Source organism: Lacerta agilis, chromosome 6 (genome assembly GCF_009819535.1).
Source record: "Lacerta agilis isolate rLacAgi1 chromosome 6, rLacAgi1.pri, whole genome shotgun sequence".
In the NCBI taxonomy this organism is placed as follows: Eukaryota; Metazoa; Chordata; class Lepidosauria; order Squamata; family Lacertidae; genus Lacerta; species Lacerta agilis.
In genome coordinates, this window is record NC_046317.1 from 42657817 (window position 1) to 42673978 (window position 16162).

Here is a 16162-nt window from a genome sequence, read left to right on the forward strand (position 1 = left end):
AAGTATCAAACAGACAATTCTTGTAACAATATATGTATTTTAACAATCCCATGAAAAGAAGCAGATATTTTGAGTGAAGGAAAACCACTTCTAACCCATTTCTTGTTCTTAAATATACGGACTGACAAGCTGCACATTTGGGGGCAAAAATGTTACATAACTGTTTTACCTTCTTGATGTGCTGAAATCACACAGATATCATGACACAGAAATAAAGAGATGGCAAAGGATGTACTTGAGCATTAAAGAAAACAAACCCACAAGAGTAGGGATGGCAATGATTTAAGGATTTGGCATACTGTACTCTTTCCAAGCTTTGTGCCCAGGTACAAACAAACAAACAAACATAGGATTCTAAATGGTTGAACCTTCCATGTATTCAGGCAGTTTTCAGCTCAATATACACCAATAATGAAATCAAGAAAGATATGCGCCATTGAAATTCAAGATCATGCTGCCAGTTTGCAGAGCTTCTATTCTGAAAGGATATAAGTTGCTATAGGGTGTTACCAGACTGTCACTATTTTTGTAGTAGGAATTCAAGTGCATACCAGAAAATTAGGCTTGCACAATTAAAGTGGATTAATTGCCCTACAATGATAAACAAAAACAAAAAACAACCTACTTTTTGTGGGAATGCTTAGGGATGCAGGAGAGGATATATTGTTTATTATATCCTATTCCAACTTGTGTTAACAAGTCCCAGAACTTGGCAGAGTTTTCATTTCCCTTTTTAAACACACACAGCGGATAGCTTGCTCAGGTTCGCTAGAACCTCTGTAATAATACTGTGCTGGTATTTTCCCCTTCTTATTCCCTCCTAAAATAAGACACGACACAGTCTTCTATAAAAGTATAAAGAGTTTATCATCTATTCACAATCGGATCCCAGAAGGCAGACTTTTAGCTTAGAAAATATAATATACATTAGGAAACTATTTCTTAAGGGCGATAGCTCCTTCTCCTCTCTTGGCTGGAGGCCAAGAGAGCATCTTGCCTAAGCACATGTTGCTGCATTGAAAGTGAGTCGAAAAGAGAGAGAGAGAGAGATGGCGGCTAGCCTGCTCAGGTTCGCTAGAACCTCTATAATAATACTGTCCTGGTATTTTCCCCTTCTAATTCCCTCCTAAAATAAGACACAACACAATCTTCTATAAAAGTATAAAGATTTTACTTACAAGTATCATCTGTTCACAATCGGATCCCAGAAGGCAGACTTTTATTTTAGAAAATATAATATACATTAGGAGACTATTCCATAAGGGTGATAGCTAAGAGAGCATCTTGCGTAAGCACATGTTGCTCCGTTGAAAGCGAGTCAAAAAAGAGAAAGATGGAGTCTGGCCCCTGTGCTTTTGTCTTTACCTGCACAGGTGATGCCACACCCACCTCCTGTCACATGCAGAGGAAGTCTGTCCCAGCTCAGGAGAAACAGACATCCCCTTTCTATGTCCACTCTAGGGATGTTGTACTTGACTGCTCCCGTGTTTCACATCCCACACTTTTAAAAACTCCTGATATTTTGTGGTTTGGCAAATGACAGGCAAATGCATTAAAAAGTGTGGGATGAATGAGTAACATCATGGATGGGGTGTTTTCAACCACCCCACCCTTTGCCCTTGGAAGCCTTAAAAGAAATTGTTACAGGAGAGGGACACTGAACAACACCATGGGAGGAGTGTCCCTGGGACTAAGGTGAAACTGTGAAGTTCCCTTGCTATTTTTGTTATTGGCTTCTGCATGTCATTTATGTAATCTTGGTATATTTATAGTATTGGAATGTGGTTTTTTGGTATGTTATTATATTTGCTATATTTGTTTTGCTGGGTTATTATGAAATTGTTTTTATAGTGTTTGTTTGAAATGCACCCGTTCCTTTTTTTGTAAGCTGCTTTGAGCATAGTGTGTGTGTGTGTGTGTGTGTAACAGCAGCGTACATATAAAATGAATGAATAACATGGAGAAGTGTTAACACCCTGCAAGCAATCAAGATGAATGCTTGTTGCCATATAATCACTCTGTAAAGAAATTAGACGAAATGCCCCATAAAGACCCACAAAGACCCAACCCTCGGCTAGCAAATGTGGCTTTCTTCCCCTCTAGCATGGAGGAACCAGTTTCCCCTTGACGTGTGGTTAAATTCAGCACTGGATGTCTCTTACATTATTTTCATTTCTGAAAGAAATATGCCACATCACCAAACAAAGGAGATACACAGCACATCAGGGCTGGGGGCAGTTGACTGAAAGAGTGGTGATTACAAGCCAGATCAACAGAAAAGGGTCATGAACATTTAGTGTGTATTTCCAGGACATCCTTCCCTCTGGCTATGATCATGATGGTAATACAAGGGAAGTCCATTATATGCCAGCACCATCTACTGGATATCAAAGAAGATGCAAGTTAACTAGTCTCTGGCAGCAAGCTAAAAAGCTACCCTTTCCCAACCTTGAAGAGAGGACGCAAAGGGCCATAGCACAGCACTGGAGCATCTACTTGGCATGTAAAAACTCCCAGGTTCAATCCCCAGCATCTTCAGGTGGGGCAAAGAATGACCCTTGCCTGAAACCCTGAAGGCCACTGTCAGTCAGGGTAAGCATTACTGAGCTAGATAGATATATGGGCTGACTGACTGTAAAATAGTTTCCTGTGTTGTTTTATTTATTGTATCTAACAAAAAATATAATCCACTAAATTGTAGTAACATCTCTAAGCAGTTTGCAGGAAATGTTCCAGAAGCCTTTTCCAAATTTGAGAATTAGAGCACTTTTTTGGGGGGGCGGGGGGATTTGCCAAGGGTGCCTTGCAATCATGAAAGCCAGTGGCAATGCCAAAAGCAGTAACAGAACCTTCCTCCCCTTTTTCCCCTGGGGTCCCAGGGGCTAAATTATTTCAGAAATGTATTATTTCCCCTTGCAAAAACAAACAAACACTAATGTAAGATTTATTATCTATAATAATAATAATAATAATACCCCACCCGTCTGGCTAGGTTGCCCCAGCCACTCTTGGTGGCTTCCAACACATATAAAAACATAATAAAATGTGAAACATCTACAGTCTGGCAGTGTCTTTATTGTAGAACCAATTGAAATGTCATGAAATGAAAAGCAAGCTTTCCATTTCTGCAGAAGTTTTCAGCAGCCTGGATGTTAAGCAATATGGAGAACTCAAAAGCTTGCTCACTTTTTGTGACATTTTGGTTGGTCCTCATAAAGGTATTGCCTGCGGATTTTGTTTTTTGTTTTTCTTACTGGCTCATGGCTTCTTATGCTTAACATCAGACAAGGAGGGAGAGTTTAACCCTTTCCTCCCTGGCTGCAGTCTTGACAAAAGCCACCCCTTTGAAGCTGCCATGTGCATTGGAAGGAATTTCTCCACTGGTGCTAATAAACGGAGCAATGAAATCTGAGTTATTTCTCTGCCCTTGCTTCTCCCCATCCCAACTTCTGACAGATCTACATGGCCTGTTCAAATCATGTTCACATAGCACGCTCCCTTTCAGTTCTTTGAGCTTAAGACGTTACCTGAGGCTCTTGGGACCAGCAAAAAGATGGGCTTTCATATTGCTCCAAAACGTTCCAGCACAAAATGTGGGGTGTGCAAAAGTGTAATTTTCCATGTCTCTGGTACAGTTTCATTGCAAACAATGGATCAGGGTGTGAAACGAAGGGAATAATGGGAGTAATGGTGCGGAACATGTAGCTAGCTCCAGTGCGACACACTTCATTGGGCCCAGAGTCGGAGCCAACTTCCATGTAACCCTTTGTGGCTTAAACATTGTAATGTAGGGGGGAATGTCAGAGCGAGGAACATTCAATGCATTCATCCTGTTGATTTCCGAAAACCATGCTCCCTCAGAGAGATAGTAGCTCAGTCAGTAGAACGTGAGACTCTTGATCTCATGGTTGTGGGTTCCAGCCCCACGTTGGGCAAAAGATCCCTGCATTGCAGAGGATTGGACTAGATGATCCTTGTGGTCCCTTCAAACTCTACAATTCTGTGATGTGTGCTTAGCACCATCATTTTACTTTGTTGTAACTCCTTATTAAGCAGCTGTGTTAGCTCATCTACCCACGGCCACGCCATCAAATTAGGCAGCAGGCTTAGGCTCCCAAACTCCAGGTGGTTCATTTGTCTTCAGCACATGCAGCCATTCCAGTGATTTATGCAAGAAGGAATAACAACCCTATAGAACCCACATCAGAACAATACATGGGCATCCATCCACAGATCATTCAAGAACAAAAATTAGAGGAACTCAATATCCCAAACATAATTTCAAAACTGGCCTATGAAGGCTGGACTATTTCTTCAGAACTGGAAAACTTTGCTTTACCAGATTTGCATTTCCCCCAACAATCATGAGGTTACCTAAACAGGAATGGACAGGTCATTAGCAGGTCTGGCGTTGAGGCTCAAAGGCCATTATCACCTGAACTGCCATATGCCAGCTGTCTGATACTACAGGCCATCCTTTACCAACCTGGTGCCCTCCAATGTTTTGGACTATGATTCCTATGAGTACCCAGCCAGAATGGCTGCACCGGCTGAGGCTTATGGGACTTGTATTCCAAAGCAACTGGAGGGCACCAAGTTGGTGAAGGCTGCTATTGGCCAAAAGCCAGGACTCTGCCTTGAAAATGTGTTGGGGATGGAAGAGTTTGTGAGTAGATTAAACTTCAACTTTCTTCATTCACAGGGGAAGTTTTAGCAATCATCCTTTCGGTGCTCCCCCTGTGAGACCTAGCATAGAGGTATGGACTACTTTTAGCCCAGTCTTCCAAGGTCAACTGTCTTCATCCCTGAACACATATCTCGTCTAAGTGGCAGTGAGCACCCCTAATTCTATATTAAGCCCACAGATTAATTTGGGTTTACCATTCACAGAATAACACTAAGAGTGACAATAAAAGAAAACTAGTCCAGCTAAATGTGGGCCAGAGTTCATCTTCCTTGATGGAGGTGGCAAGAAAGAACTTATTTCTCCACCAACATTGCATTTTAGATCATGTTGGGATCTTTTGATTAAAGGCAGAAGGTAAATATTTTTGAAGAAATGAAGTGTTTGGGGTTTTATCCAAATGCAGTCGTACTGTGTTAATTTCTCTTTTCACACACATGTGTGAATACTTTTCTCAGGGTAACAATAAAAATTAACCCTTGTTGGAAGAAATCCATCCATGCCAAAAGTTTATGAAATAAGATGGATCAAAATACCTGGATCTATAAAAAGAAGGTTAATTTCGAGGATTTTTAAAGCTTAATAATGAAGTTGGAAAACTGCTAAAGATGTAATATAATGAAATTCAACAAAGAGGGATTTGAGGAAGCCATGTAAACATGTGAGGAAGGTTAGGAATGTTAAATTTTTATTTGTGTCATAAATTGTGATGAGGTATATTAAATCTGTTAATGTAAGTATGTTGTAATCCTTTGTTTTTATTTGTTGAAATTGAATAAAAATATTTAAAAATAAATAAATACCTGGATCTATAGGCAGAGATAATGCAAAACTGCATCTTAATTGTTACTTTGCTACACAACAGCAGGGGTTGCACTTGAGCTGTTCGGCCTCAACACCCGCCTTTTAAAGCAGTTAACATTTGAGTACACATCTTCCTTCATATTATTTGAGCATTTAGAATGGGAAGGGTTGGGTTGGTGAGGAGCAGAGAGAAGACAGGCAAGTCCTGTAATTTTTTGAGCTTGCACTTTGGAAAAGCAGATGCAGCCAGGGATGCAGTAGAAATCTGATAATTCACATGTATCAGAATTCTGAGAGGCTGTTCTCCAACCATCCTTTTTATATAAAAATGCAGAAAAATGACTAAATAACTTACAAAAATGCATTATAGTATATTATGGGAAACTGCTTGCACTAGTCAAAACTGCATAAAAATGTGTATTAGAAGAGGGTCACATTAAAATGCGGACAAATTTTCATGAGGGTTCTTTGCTTTTTAAAAAGTGCACGCACAATTGCAAATGGCTGCAGAAATGTGGAGAACTGAATTTAAGATTGGAAAAATGAGAAACCGAGAGAATGGATTTGCTCACCCCTAGATGGAACTCTTCTCCCATCTAGATGCCCCTGGAAAGAGATGAATTTAGGTCTTTACATATACATTGTCACCAATGAATTGTTAAGAAGTACAAAGAGCAGAAATACATATAATTGCACAATTTGTGCTTATCAATAAACAAATGAGGAGCAAATCATGCTCAAACACATAGATCAGTTACAGAAGAACCAGACTGTAAAGGGGATATTATTTTTTGCCAAAATCACTAGCAATACAACTAGTATTTTGAGCAGCCACTGATACTTTTGAAAATACACAAAGATTGGGAAATGTTCTCCCTTCTTTATCCCACTTTTTCTCACCTTTCATTGACCACCTGGTACTCAGCCTCTCCCCATGACAAGTGCCTAGGTCTTTCAGTACTTGACAAAACACCCAGCATCTCCAAAACACCATGTATTAAAGCTCCCCACAAGATGATGATGCTCCTGCCAGCTAGCTGCACACACCATTTTTTGTGTACTATATGAAGCTACTCATAAAATACATCCCTGAACTAGAACCAAACTATTCTAACACATAGTCACACTAAGCCACCATACATTGTGTTAGTTTCTGTTCATATTGCTAGGGAGAGGGATGAAATCCCCAGCATAATCAGGAGAGATGTCCCATGTATCTGCACCAAAATGTCAGGATGAACTGACTCACTTTCTATGTATTCATTCAGCAGAGGATAAATTTGCTCCATTACATATCTGCTTGAAGACATCTCCAATGGAACCTCCAATGGAAACTCCTCAGAGCTTTTGGAAGGTCATATCTTGCAGCAACTAGATACTGTAGTTGAATTGCAACCTGTTGGTAATGGCATCTGGGGCAACATCTGGTCCTCTTTCTGTTTTGTTCTTCTACATCTTCACTTTTAGCTACACCTAAAATATACATTTCTCATTGCCCATCAGGAACAGAAAGTCTTTAGGTAATTTGCTGTTGCCTCTTATGATGAAAGCTCAATTCCGTCCTCCGTAAGTATACCATTAGTTAAAACAGACTACATCGTCTTCCTATTACTAAGCAAAGGAAGGCTAACTATTTATAATTTGCCTTTTCTTCTTAACAATAATTGCTTACTCTGGAGGTTCACCTACCTGGAGAAGCATAGCTTTACCCTACTGGCAAGGCAAACATAAACTTCCCCTCAACCTAAATCCACTTTGGCCCTGCTAGGCTTATGCCCCTCATGACACTTTAATCCAACTCATTTGCTTGATTCATCCCAGCTATAAACAAGCTTTTGAAACGAAAGCTTAAAAGACTAGTTGTGGTACATTAAGATAATCATGAAGGAACTCCCCACAGGAGTTTAAGAAGGCCACCCAAAATAATGTATTACCATATTGCTCATCTCCTGGTTGTGCGGGAAAACTTACAACTTCTCCTACTTCAGCTTTCATCCTGGGTCTTTTTCCGAGGTCCTCTGAATTCAGAAAGGCATATTTCTTTATTATTTTTAATCAGTTTGGATTAGCTTCATTCCTGGTGGATGCACTAAGGATGTTTCTGAATGCACTCAGATTGTGAACAGAACCAAGTAAATAGGAGGCACCCACTAAATTCTTTATTTCATCAGCTCCTTAATTATCCCCAGCCCAGATTCCAGTGGTGATGTCTGTTGTGCAGATGTGAAAGCTGGCAATCCCAAAATGATTTAAATAAAAGCATTTCCATTGAAACAAGATGAACTCCATTGATTAAGTATGAATACGACAATTAAGTGCTTTGTGAACTTTAGTCTTAGCTTGTTGATCTCTGTGGTAAGAACTGTTTAAGAAGCAGTAACATATTGCCAATAAGGCTCCTGGTTATTATGCTGGTTTTGGATACACATCCAAAACCAAATCCAAAACGTGGGTGGCGCTGTGGTCTAAACCACTGAGCCTCTTGGGCTTGCCGATCAGAAGGTCGGCGGTTCGAATCCCTGTGACGGGGTGAGCTCCCATTGTTCGGTCCCAGCTCCTGCCAACCTAGCAGTTTGAAAGCACGCCAGAAGTGCAAGTACTGTAGATAAATAGGTACTGCTCCGGCAGGAAGGTAAATGGCATTTCTGGGTTTTTTTGTGTTCCGTTGTGCCAGAAGCGGCTTAGTCATGCTGGCCACATGACCCGGAAAAACTGTCTGCAGACAAACGCCGGCTACCTTGGCCTGTAAAGCGAGATGAGTGCCACAACCCCAGAGTCATATGTGACTGGACTTAACTGTCAGGGGTCCTTTACCTTTACCTTTATATGTATGTATATGATGTTTGAAGTTCCCCAGGCGCATTTTGCTACTGGCGCAGGTCCAGTTGCAACTATTTGAAGATTTCTGGGCCCCAGGTTGGCAACCACAGTTAAAAAACCTTTGCCTTAGTCCATTGTTAACGCCATTTCCATTTCCACTGTATGCATTTCTCCTTCTTGCCTACTGAGGCAAGTGATTTGTTGCAAGAGCAAGCTACAGCCAAGCAATGTAGTTGAGATAATAGAATCATAGAATTGTGGTGTTGAGAGGGACCCCAAGGGCCATCTAGTTAAACTCCCTAGCAAATAGAATAGATATTCCATGGTAGTGACTGTAACCTAGGTTTAAGGTGCTCATTTGGTGCCTAACTTATATATTTGAGTTCCTACACTGTGTGTGCGTGTGCACAGGTGGGTAGATAGTCGTCAGGGCTAAGTGAAGCTTTGGAAAATAAATGCTGCAACATTCCACATCAGGCTATGCTTGAAAATGTTAAGAGCCTATGAAGACAACTTTAAGTGCGCAAAGGAGGAGCCAGCTAAAAAACACCAGAGAGCGATAATGCACCTCTTCAGACAACCAGAGCCCTGCTGGCTCCAGGCACACTTCAACGGAAACTAAAGACTGCAGAGATCTTGAAGAGTCTTCTGAGAAGTTTCCCAGGCAGATCAAGCTTTCTTCTGACTGCCAGGGAGCTGAAAAAGGCTTGAGTAGCTCAAGCACCATTTCCCCAAAGACAGAGATAGGTACGTTTCACTGGTCTTAATGATACTGCCTAGCGAGAACCATATCAAATGCATCACAGTCTCCCAAAATGTCATAAATGTATATTTTTATCTGAGCTAGAGACAAAGGAGTCCAGCTAAAGATTTTAATTTGCTGCTGGATATGCTAACCTTCTCGTCATTTTCCTTAGGTGAAAAAGCTCATCTGTTCTCCCAACAGCAACAGGTCAAAAATGAAGAAATGAAAGTTATTGTTCTGCCTTATCTTCCTCCCATATGCTTAAAACATTACAACAAAGCTACAATTTGCTCAGGCTCATGAGTCTTAAAGGGAAGTGGGCAACTGCTTCCCACTTAGACCTTCACTCAATCCCACTGGCTAGATGAGTAAGCAAGTCTGGACCAAGATGAATAACCAAGGACTGAAGGAAGACTCTTCTGATCAAGATGCACATCCTGTCATGCATTCACAGAAGTGGGTACAGAAAGCATGAACTATATAGTTTAGAAAAGCAGTAATTTTTTTAAATAAAAATAAGACTTGATTTTTAAGAGGTTTTTTTTTCCCTTGTAAAATGAAAATTATAATCTTTTTCAAAAGAAAGAAAGAAAGAAAGCATGCCCTATTGCTTCTATTTGTAAAAGGAGCCTAACATTCCAGGGCACCCCAGCCCTGCACATGCTATGCTCCATTATTTCAAAATGCAAAACAAAAGCCAAAAAGAACAGTTGACAGAAGTCCAGATTTTTGCTCCATTCTTGACAATCCTTCTGATCTGACCATGCATTTGGCTCTTCCTTTCAAGAAGAAGAGTTTGGATTTGATATCCTGCTTTATCACTACCCGAAGGAGTCTCAAAGCGGCCAACATTCTCCTTTCCCTTCCTTCCCCACAACAAACACTCTGTGAGGTGAGTGGGGCTGAGACTTCAGAGAAGTGTGACTAGCCCAAGGTCACCCAGCAGCTGCATGTGGAGGAGCGGAGACGCAAACCCGGTTCACCAGATTACGAGTCTACCACTCTTAACCACTACACCACACTGGCGCAGGAAGGAAGGTTTAAAACTATCACACCTTGCTGACAGGTCACGTGATCCACTATCAACTGAAGGGGATACACTATAGGGAAAATTTGATACACTGAAATTAATGGATGTGAAAACTTTGTATCCAAGTATTGTAATTTCACTGAGGCGGCAATCCTAAACCCACTTCCATGGGAGAAAGCACTACTCTGAATTCCAAGGGCTAACTTCTGAGTAGTGATATATAGGACTGAGCTGGCAATTAATTATTTTCATCTTTTGCCAAAATTATTTTACCCAATTATGGATTGGGGGAATTAAATAAAAAAGACTGATTATGGACAGCCCTGTGTCATGCCTATTTCCTCAGAATTTAGCAATACTTGCCCTCAGACTGTCACTGCAAACTTGCTTGTCCTGTGGAATGCAGTCAGACACATAAATATGTACTAGATCAAGCAACTAACCTCAAAACCTTTGCCAGATTGCAACTCTATATAAAACAGAGCTCAAGACTCAGTGTAACAGGACAGGGTTGCTGTGTTGCAGAAGCAATTGTAGCTTTTAGACTATTTGGTTACTCTAGCTGGATCTTCCATGCATAGCCTTCTAAGCGCAGAACTTTCTGAATAAGCCCAAATAAGGTTGCTGGACACAACTGCCTTTTAGATCATTTCAACAAATGAAACAGTAAAGTACTTAATGCCTCTACATCTTTCCCCCCTAACTGAGACCACTCACTGATTTGACATACAAGACATGGGGCATGATTAAAAAGAACAAAACACTTAAAACTCGCTGATTTCAATGGGAGAAAGCTAAGCACACACTTAACTATCCATAACCGTCAATGAGACTCTACTGCAGAGCTTTCCAAACTTTTCACATCGGTGACAAACTTTTAGGATAAGCATCATCTCACGACAGAGTAATTCAGTTTTAGTAGCAAACCGGAAGTTAAACTGACCCCTTTCCAGGCATGGGAGGAGCACAGGAAGTGTTCACATGACACGCCGACACACTAACATGTCGCGACACACAGTTTGGATAGCTCTGCTGTACTGTGCATCAGCGTGAGTAACCCTTGCTTCCCAGTCTTTGCACAAATCACATGGCCATCTGTAGCGCAGGAAGCTTTGCATGTATACTAGCAAGTGCAAATGCTTCCTTATGACCAAATGCTTCCTTATGTTACCAGGGTTCATGCACTTCAAAGGAAGACTAAGGAGCTAAGTGATTCCCCTGTTGACAAATATGGGAGAAAAAAATACACAGGTAAAGCTCATGTCACAAACAAGATTTGAAAAGCTTAAGAATTGTTCTTCCTTTGTTTTCCTTTTAAATAATAAATCATCTATTCAAGAGGCATACTCAAAACAGGACCAGCACACTTAAGCATGTCTAAAAGAGTATTTAATTTTTTTCCTAAGTTAAAAAAATATAAATTCCTCCTACTTACAAAAAGAATTGCTTAATTTAATAAGCAGAACTAATTGTCACTGAAGTGTTAAACCTGTCCCTAGAACGCACCACTTCCCTACTGTAGGTAGGGAATGCTTCTCCATACAAAACAAAATATGTGTCAGGGAAGAAGGGTCCTAACCTTGCCTTCTTCCAAACATGCCACCTTCCTATGTGCAGGGATTGACTGATTTATGGTACAGAGTTACATCATGTGAGACCTCACCAGCAGTATGATGTGGAACAGACCAGATAAGGGTTTATCACCTCAATGAGAACCAGGCTTTAAATGTATTAAATATTAATATTGAAATACTTAATGCTACTAATTCTTTAAGCATCACCGATGAATTAATAGTCCATTTAAGAGCTCAGATTTAAATCAATAAAGGCTTTGATCCCAAATATATTTGCAATCTTTGACTGGAGATCAGTGGAATCAATAGTATCCTAATTATTTAAATGAAATTGACTTTTTAAATGACACATTTTTATGACTGCATCTAAATATGCTTAAATCAAAATACACTTAAGTTATGAACTGAGATATTTGGTTATAGGTTATCAAGAAATCCCACATCCTGGGATATTTAAATGCATTATACATGCAAAGCACTACCGTGCATTATTCCGAAGGCATTCTTGTTCATTATGCAATATGCACTACAAACTATGCTAATGCTATATATGCAATATGCACTATATACACTGTACATTTCATATGCAGCATGACATGTTGGTGTTGTAACATGATACAGTAGTCCAGCGAGCAACACTGCATAATACATACGCATTGTGCGGCATGATGACGATTGTCAATTACCTGCACGTTATGAAACATTACTGACGGGTAATGCAAACCACTTTCATACGTAAAGCATGGTCAAAAATGGAACTGTTATACATTTGAAATGTACTATACACTGCCTACGCAGTGATAAGGAGACACATAGGAAGTAAAAATGGTATGTTGTTGGCCCAACCCGTTGTGTAAAATTTGCCAGCTTTGAAAACTAGGCAGCTCTTTGTAAAGCACAAGTATTCACTGCCAGAACAAAGTAACATACAATCATATAATTGTAGAGCTGGAAGGGACCCTAAGGGTCATCTTGTCCAATCCCCTTCAATGCAGAAATCTCACCATCCAACCTGAAACCATACCAGACTTCGCTTTGCCAACGTGCTAGCAGTTTTACTGCTGCACCACTAGGCGGTCTGTAAAACCGAATGAGGCGCTACATGCCAGCAAATTACTACAATACTGGCCTTCTTGGTATGTCCAAGACAGTGCAGTGTATAGAAGATATAGCATTGTAGTTGAATGGAGGAAACCTGGGATCAAAGCATCACTCAGACATGAAGCTCACCAGGTGACATTCAGTCAGTCACCATCTCTCAGCCTGACTTTATATCACACCAGTTATTGTGTGGATATAATGGAATACTATCTATCTAACAGGGGTGGGGAAGCTGCCACCCTCCAGGTGTTATTGGACTACAATGGCCAGGATGGCAAGGGCTGGTGGGAGCTAGTGTCCAATGATGCCTGGAGAGTCACTGATTCCCCATCACTAGTGCAAAAGGTAAAAAAAATACAAGCTCAGCCACAAAGCTTCCTGGGTGATCTTAGAAACCACAGGCAGCTGCTAAACAGGGGAATCAAATCTCTGGTCCATTTAGCTCAGTATTCTCTGCAGTAACTGCTCTCCAGAATCAAATCTCTGGTCCATTTAGCTCAGTGTTCTCTGCAGCAGCTCTCGAGAATTTGACAGGGGTCACTCCTGCCTTACCAGGACATGCCAGGAATTGAACCTGGGACTTTTTGCATGCAAAGCATGTCCTCTGCGATTCTCTTACATAAAGGACTGAGAATATCAGAACAGAGCCCACAAGGAGAAAAGCTCCATAAATAACCTGTCAGAACAAGTACTTTTGTGGGGGAGACAGCAGGAATGCCACTTCAGCACTTCTCTCAGCAGAAACAATGGTAAGAAAGGGCCAATCCTAGTGCCAAGTCAAAGAGGCTAACCTAAGCCAGCCCTGAACAGCAGCCCTTTTCACTATCTCCTCCTCCCTATCCTGGCTGCAAAAGGCTGAACTGGCAGATGGCAGGTTCCTCTAAAAGCTGCCATCCCTAAATTGCAGGTCAAAAGTGCCACCTGAATAGGTGGGACCTTAATTCTGTGTCTCATGATTCAGCTGCCACTGTGGGGGAAAAGTTATTCTTGTCTGTGGCCTGGAAATGGCACAATTGCAAACCTCTGATTAACATGGGAATCAAAAAGCTCTTTAAAAATAAAAAGCACAACTTATTGGGCCCATCAACACATCATTTTAAAAACAAAAAGCAAAACAATGTTCGGTGTCTCCTATTCTGTTGGACTAGCCAAACTGCAAGACTTGGATCTTCAAGCTCATGCTTAATGTTGCGGCACATTTTCCAGCACACTGGGCAGGGTCTCCAGAATGTCTATTCATGAGGGGTTCTGTGCCTCTCAAGCGGCTGTTATAGGCACAGAGTCTCTATGTAAAAGTCCTAAATTGCAAATCCATGATCCTACTGGAGGAGCGGAAAATATGTTACAAATGTACAATATTCTCAAAAGACCTGTGGCAGTCTTCACTTTTTGCATGGGGATGCCCCACTGCATGTTCCTTTGGACACTTGGGGCGGGGAGGTGCTGAGTAGCCCCTTCCCTTGTGCTGCCGGCGTGCTTCACGTATAGAGTTTCCACGGGTTCCAAACCACGCGGGTGCCATTCAGACGTTGCTGTGGGCGCCCCCGCCATGGACTTCCTCGCAATTCAGGGGAACACGCGAGCAGGCCGCGCCGACAAAAGAGTTCCATTCAAGTACCAGGGCAGGCGCGCAGCTCCCTTCCCACGTGGCGATTCTTAAAATGTCCTAGGCGATTCACGTAATGGCTTTGCGCGCCTGCCCAGCCAAGGCCGGCTTCCCTCGTCGGCTTCACAAGTACCTTTCCAGGCCGGAGTGGAAATTGGGCTGCCTCATGTATGAGTTGTTGGCGGCGCCTCCGAACTGCCCGAGCCCGTTGAGCTGCGAGGCCGCCAGGCCCAAAAGCTGTTCGGCGTGGTCGACGCAAGAAGAGGCGGCGGGCCTCCCGGGCTGCAGGGCCAGCCTGTTGGGGGCGCCGTAGAGCTGCGCGCTGGGAGGCGAGTAGGCGCCGGGCGGCAAGGCCAGGTGGGCGGGCGGCGAGGTCGAGTACGGGTAGGCCATGGCCGGGGGCTGCCGGCCCAGGAAGCCGGGGCTGACCTGCTGCGTCTGGAAACATGCCTCGGCGTTGCTCCCGGGGCAGCTGCCCAGGTCCCCGGCGCCGTTGAGGCCCAAGGGGTGGTGAGCCAACTCGGGCCCCACCGGGGAGCCTTGCAGGGCTGCCGCCGCGGCTGCTTGTTGTTGTTGCTGCTGCTGCTGCTGCTGGGAGCTAATGAGGCTGTCGATGCTGAACATCCGCGGCGGCAGCGCCGGGGGCCCCCCCGGGTACTGCGGCAGGCCGGGCAGCTGCGCACCGTAGGCGCCGCCGCCGCCGCCGGGGGAGTAGAGGGCGCCCCCGCCTCCCGGGTAAGCGGCGCCTCCGGAGCCGCTGCAGCCGGGCCCCGCTCGGGCCACGGGGCCCGGGTTGGGGGTGAAGGCGCTGGCACTGTGCACGTAGCCCGGGTAGGTGGTGAGGTCGGTGCGCTTGAAGCGCTTTCTGCGCCGAAGGAAGCTGCCGTTGTCGAACATGTCCTCGGCGGCCGGGTCCAGCGTCCAGTAGTTGCCCTTGCCCGGGTGACCCGGCTCGCGGGGGATCTTCACGAAGCAGTCGTTGAGGGTCAGGTTGTGGCGGATGGAGTTCTGCCACTTCTTGGGGTTTTCCCGGTAGAAAGGGAAGCGCTCCGTGATGAACTTGTAGATGCCGCCCAGCGTCAGCCGCCGATCGGGCGCGTTGGCTATGGCCATGGCGATCAGCGCGATGTAGGAATACGGCGGCTTGCCGCGCTGCACCGGACGCTTCCTCCGACGCCCGCCGCCTCCTCCCGCACCACCACCTGCGCCGGGGCCAGGTGGCTGCTCCTCGACCGGCTGCTCCGCTGCTCTCTCCGCCGGGCTGCCTCTGGGCTCCGCTTTGATGAGCAGCGGCTCCACTTTGCAGCCCGACGGGGAGGCCCTTTGCAAAGTGGGGGAGCCCGGGCTAGCCCCCTGGCTAGGCGAGTGGAGGGAGTCCGCTGTCATGGTGCATATACCCGAGAAAAAGGAGAATCCGGCCAGGTTCATATACAAGGGAAGCTCCCGGGAGGGAAAGGCGGATGAAACAGCACAGCTCCCTCGGGGACCAGGTATTGGACGGGCGACCTGCTTTATATAGATCAGGCCTGGCGCCACCCTGGTGCGACCCTCTCAATGGCTCGGCTATTGCCCACCCACCTGAACGCTCCCCCTCCTCACTCGCATGCATTCTCTCTCTCTCTCTCTCTCTCTCTCTCTCTCTCTCTCTCTCACACACACACACACACACACACACACACACACACCTGTCAGAAAACAGCGTTCCACAAGCTGGTGCCAATATTTCGTATGTGAAAAACTAAACGGGGGTTCCTTTCTTCATCTGCACGGGGTAGAGAGGAGGTAAAGGAGGATTTCG

The 16162-nt window shown here is 43.9% G+C and overlaps 1 protein-coding gene across 1 annotated transcript; it reads right to left on the minus strand.

Annotated features, from left to right (window-relative positions):
• Positions 1–14419: 14419 nt before the first annotated feature.
• On the minus strand, positions 14420–15894 carry FOXE3 (forkhead box E3). Its single transcript, XM_033151117.1, has one exon. It carries the CDS (start codon positions 15790–15792, stop codon positions 14488–14490), a length of 1305 nt encoding a protein of 434 aa, XP_033007008.1. The 5' UTR covers positions 15793–15894; the 3' UTR covers positions 14420–14487.
• Positions 15895–16162: the final 268 nt, after the last annotated feature.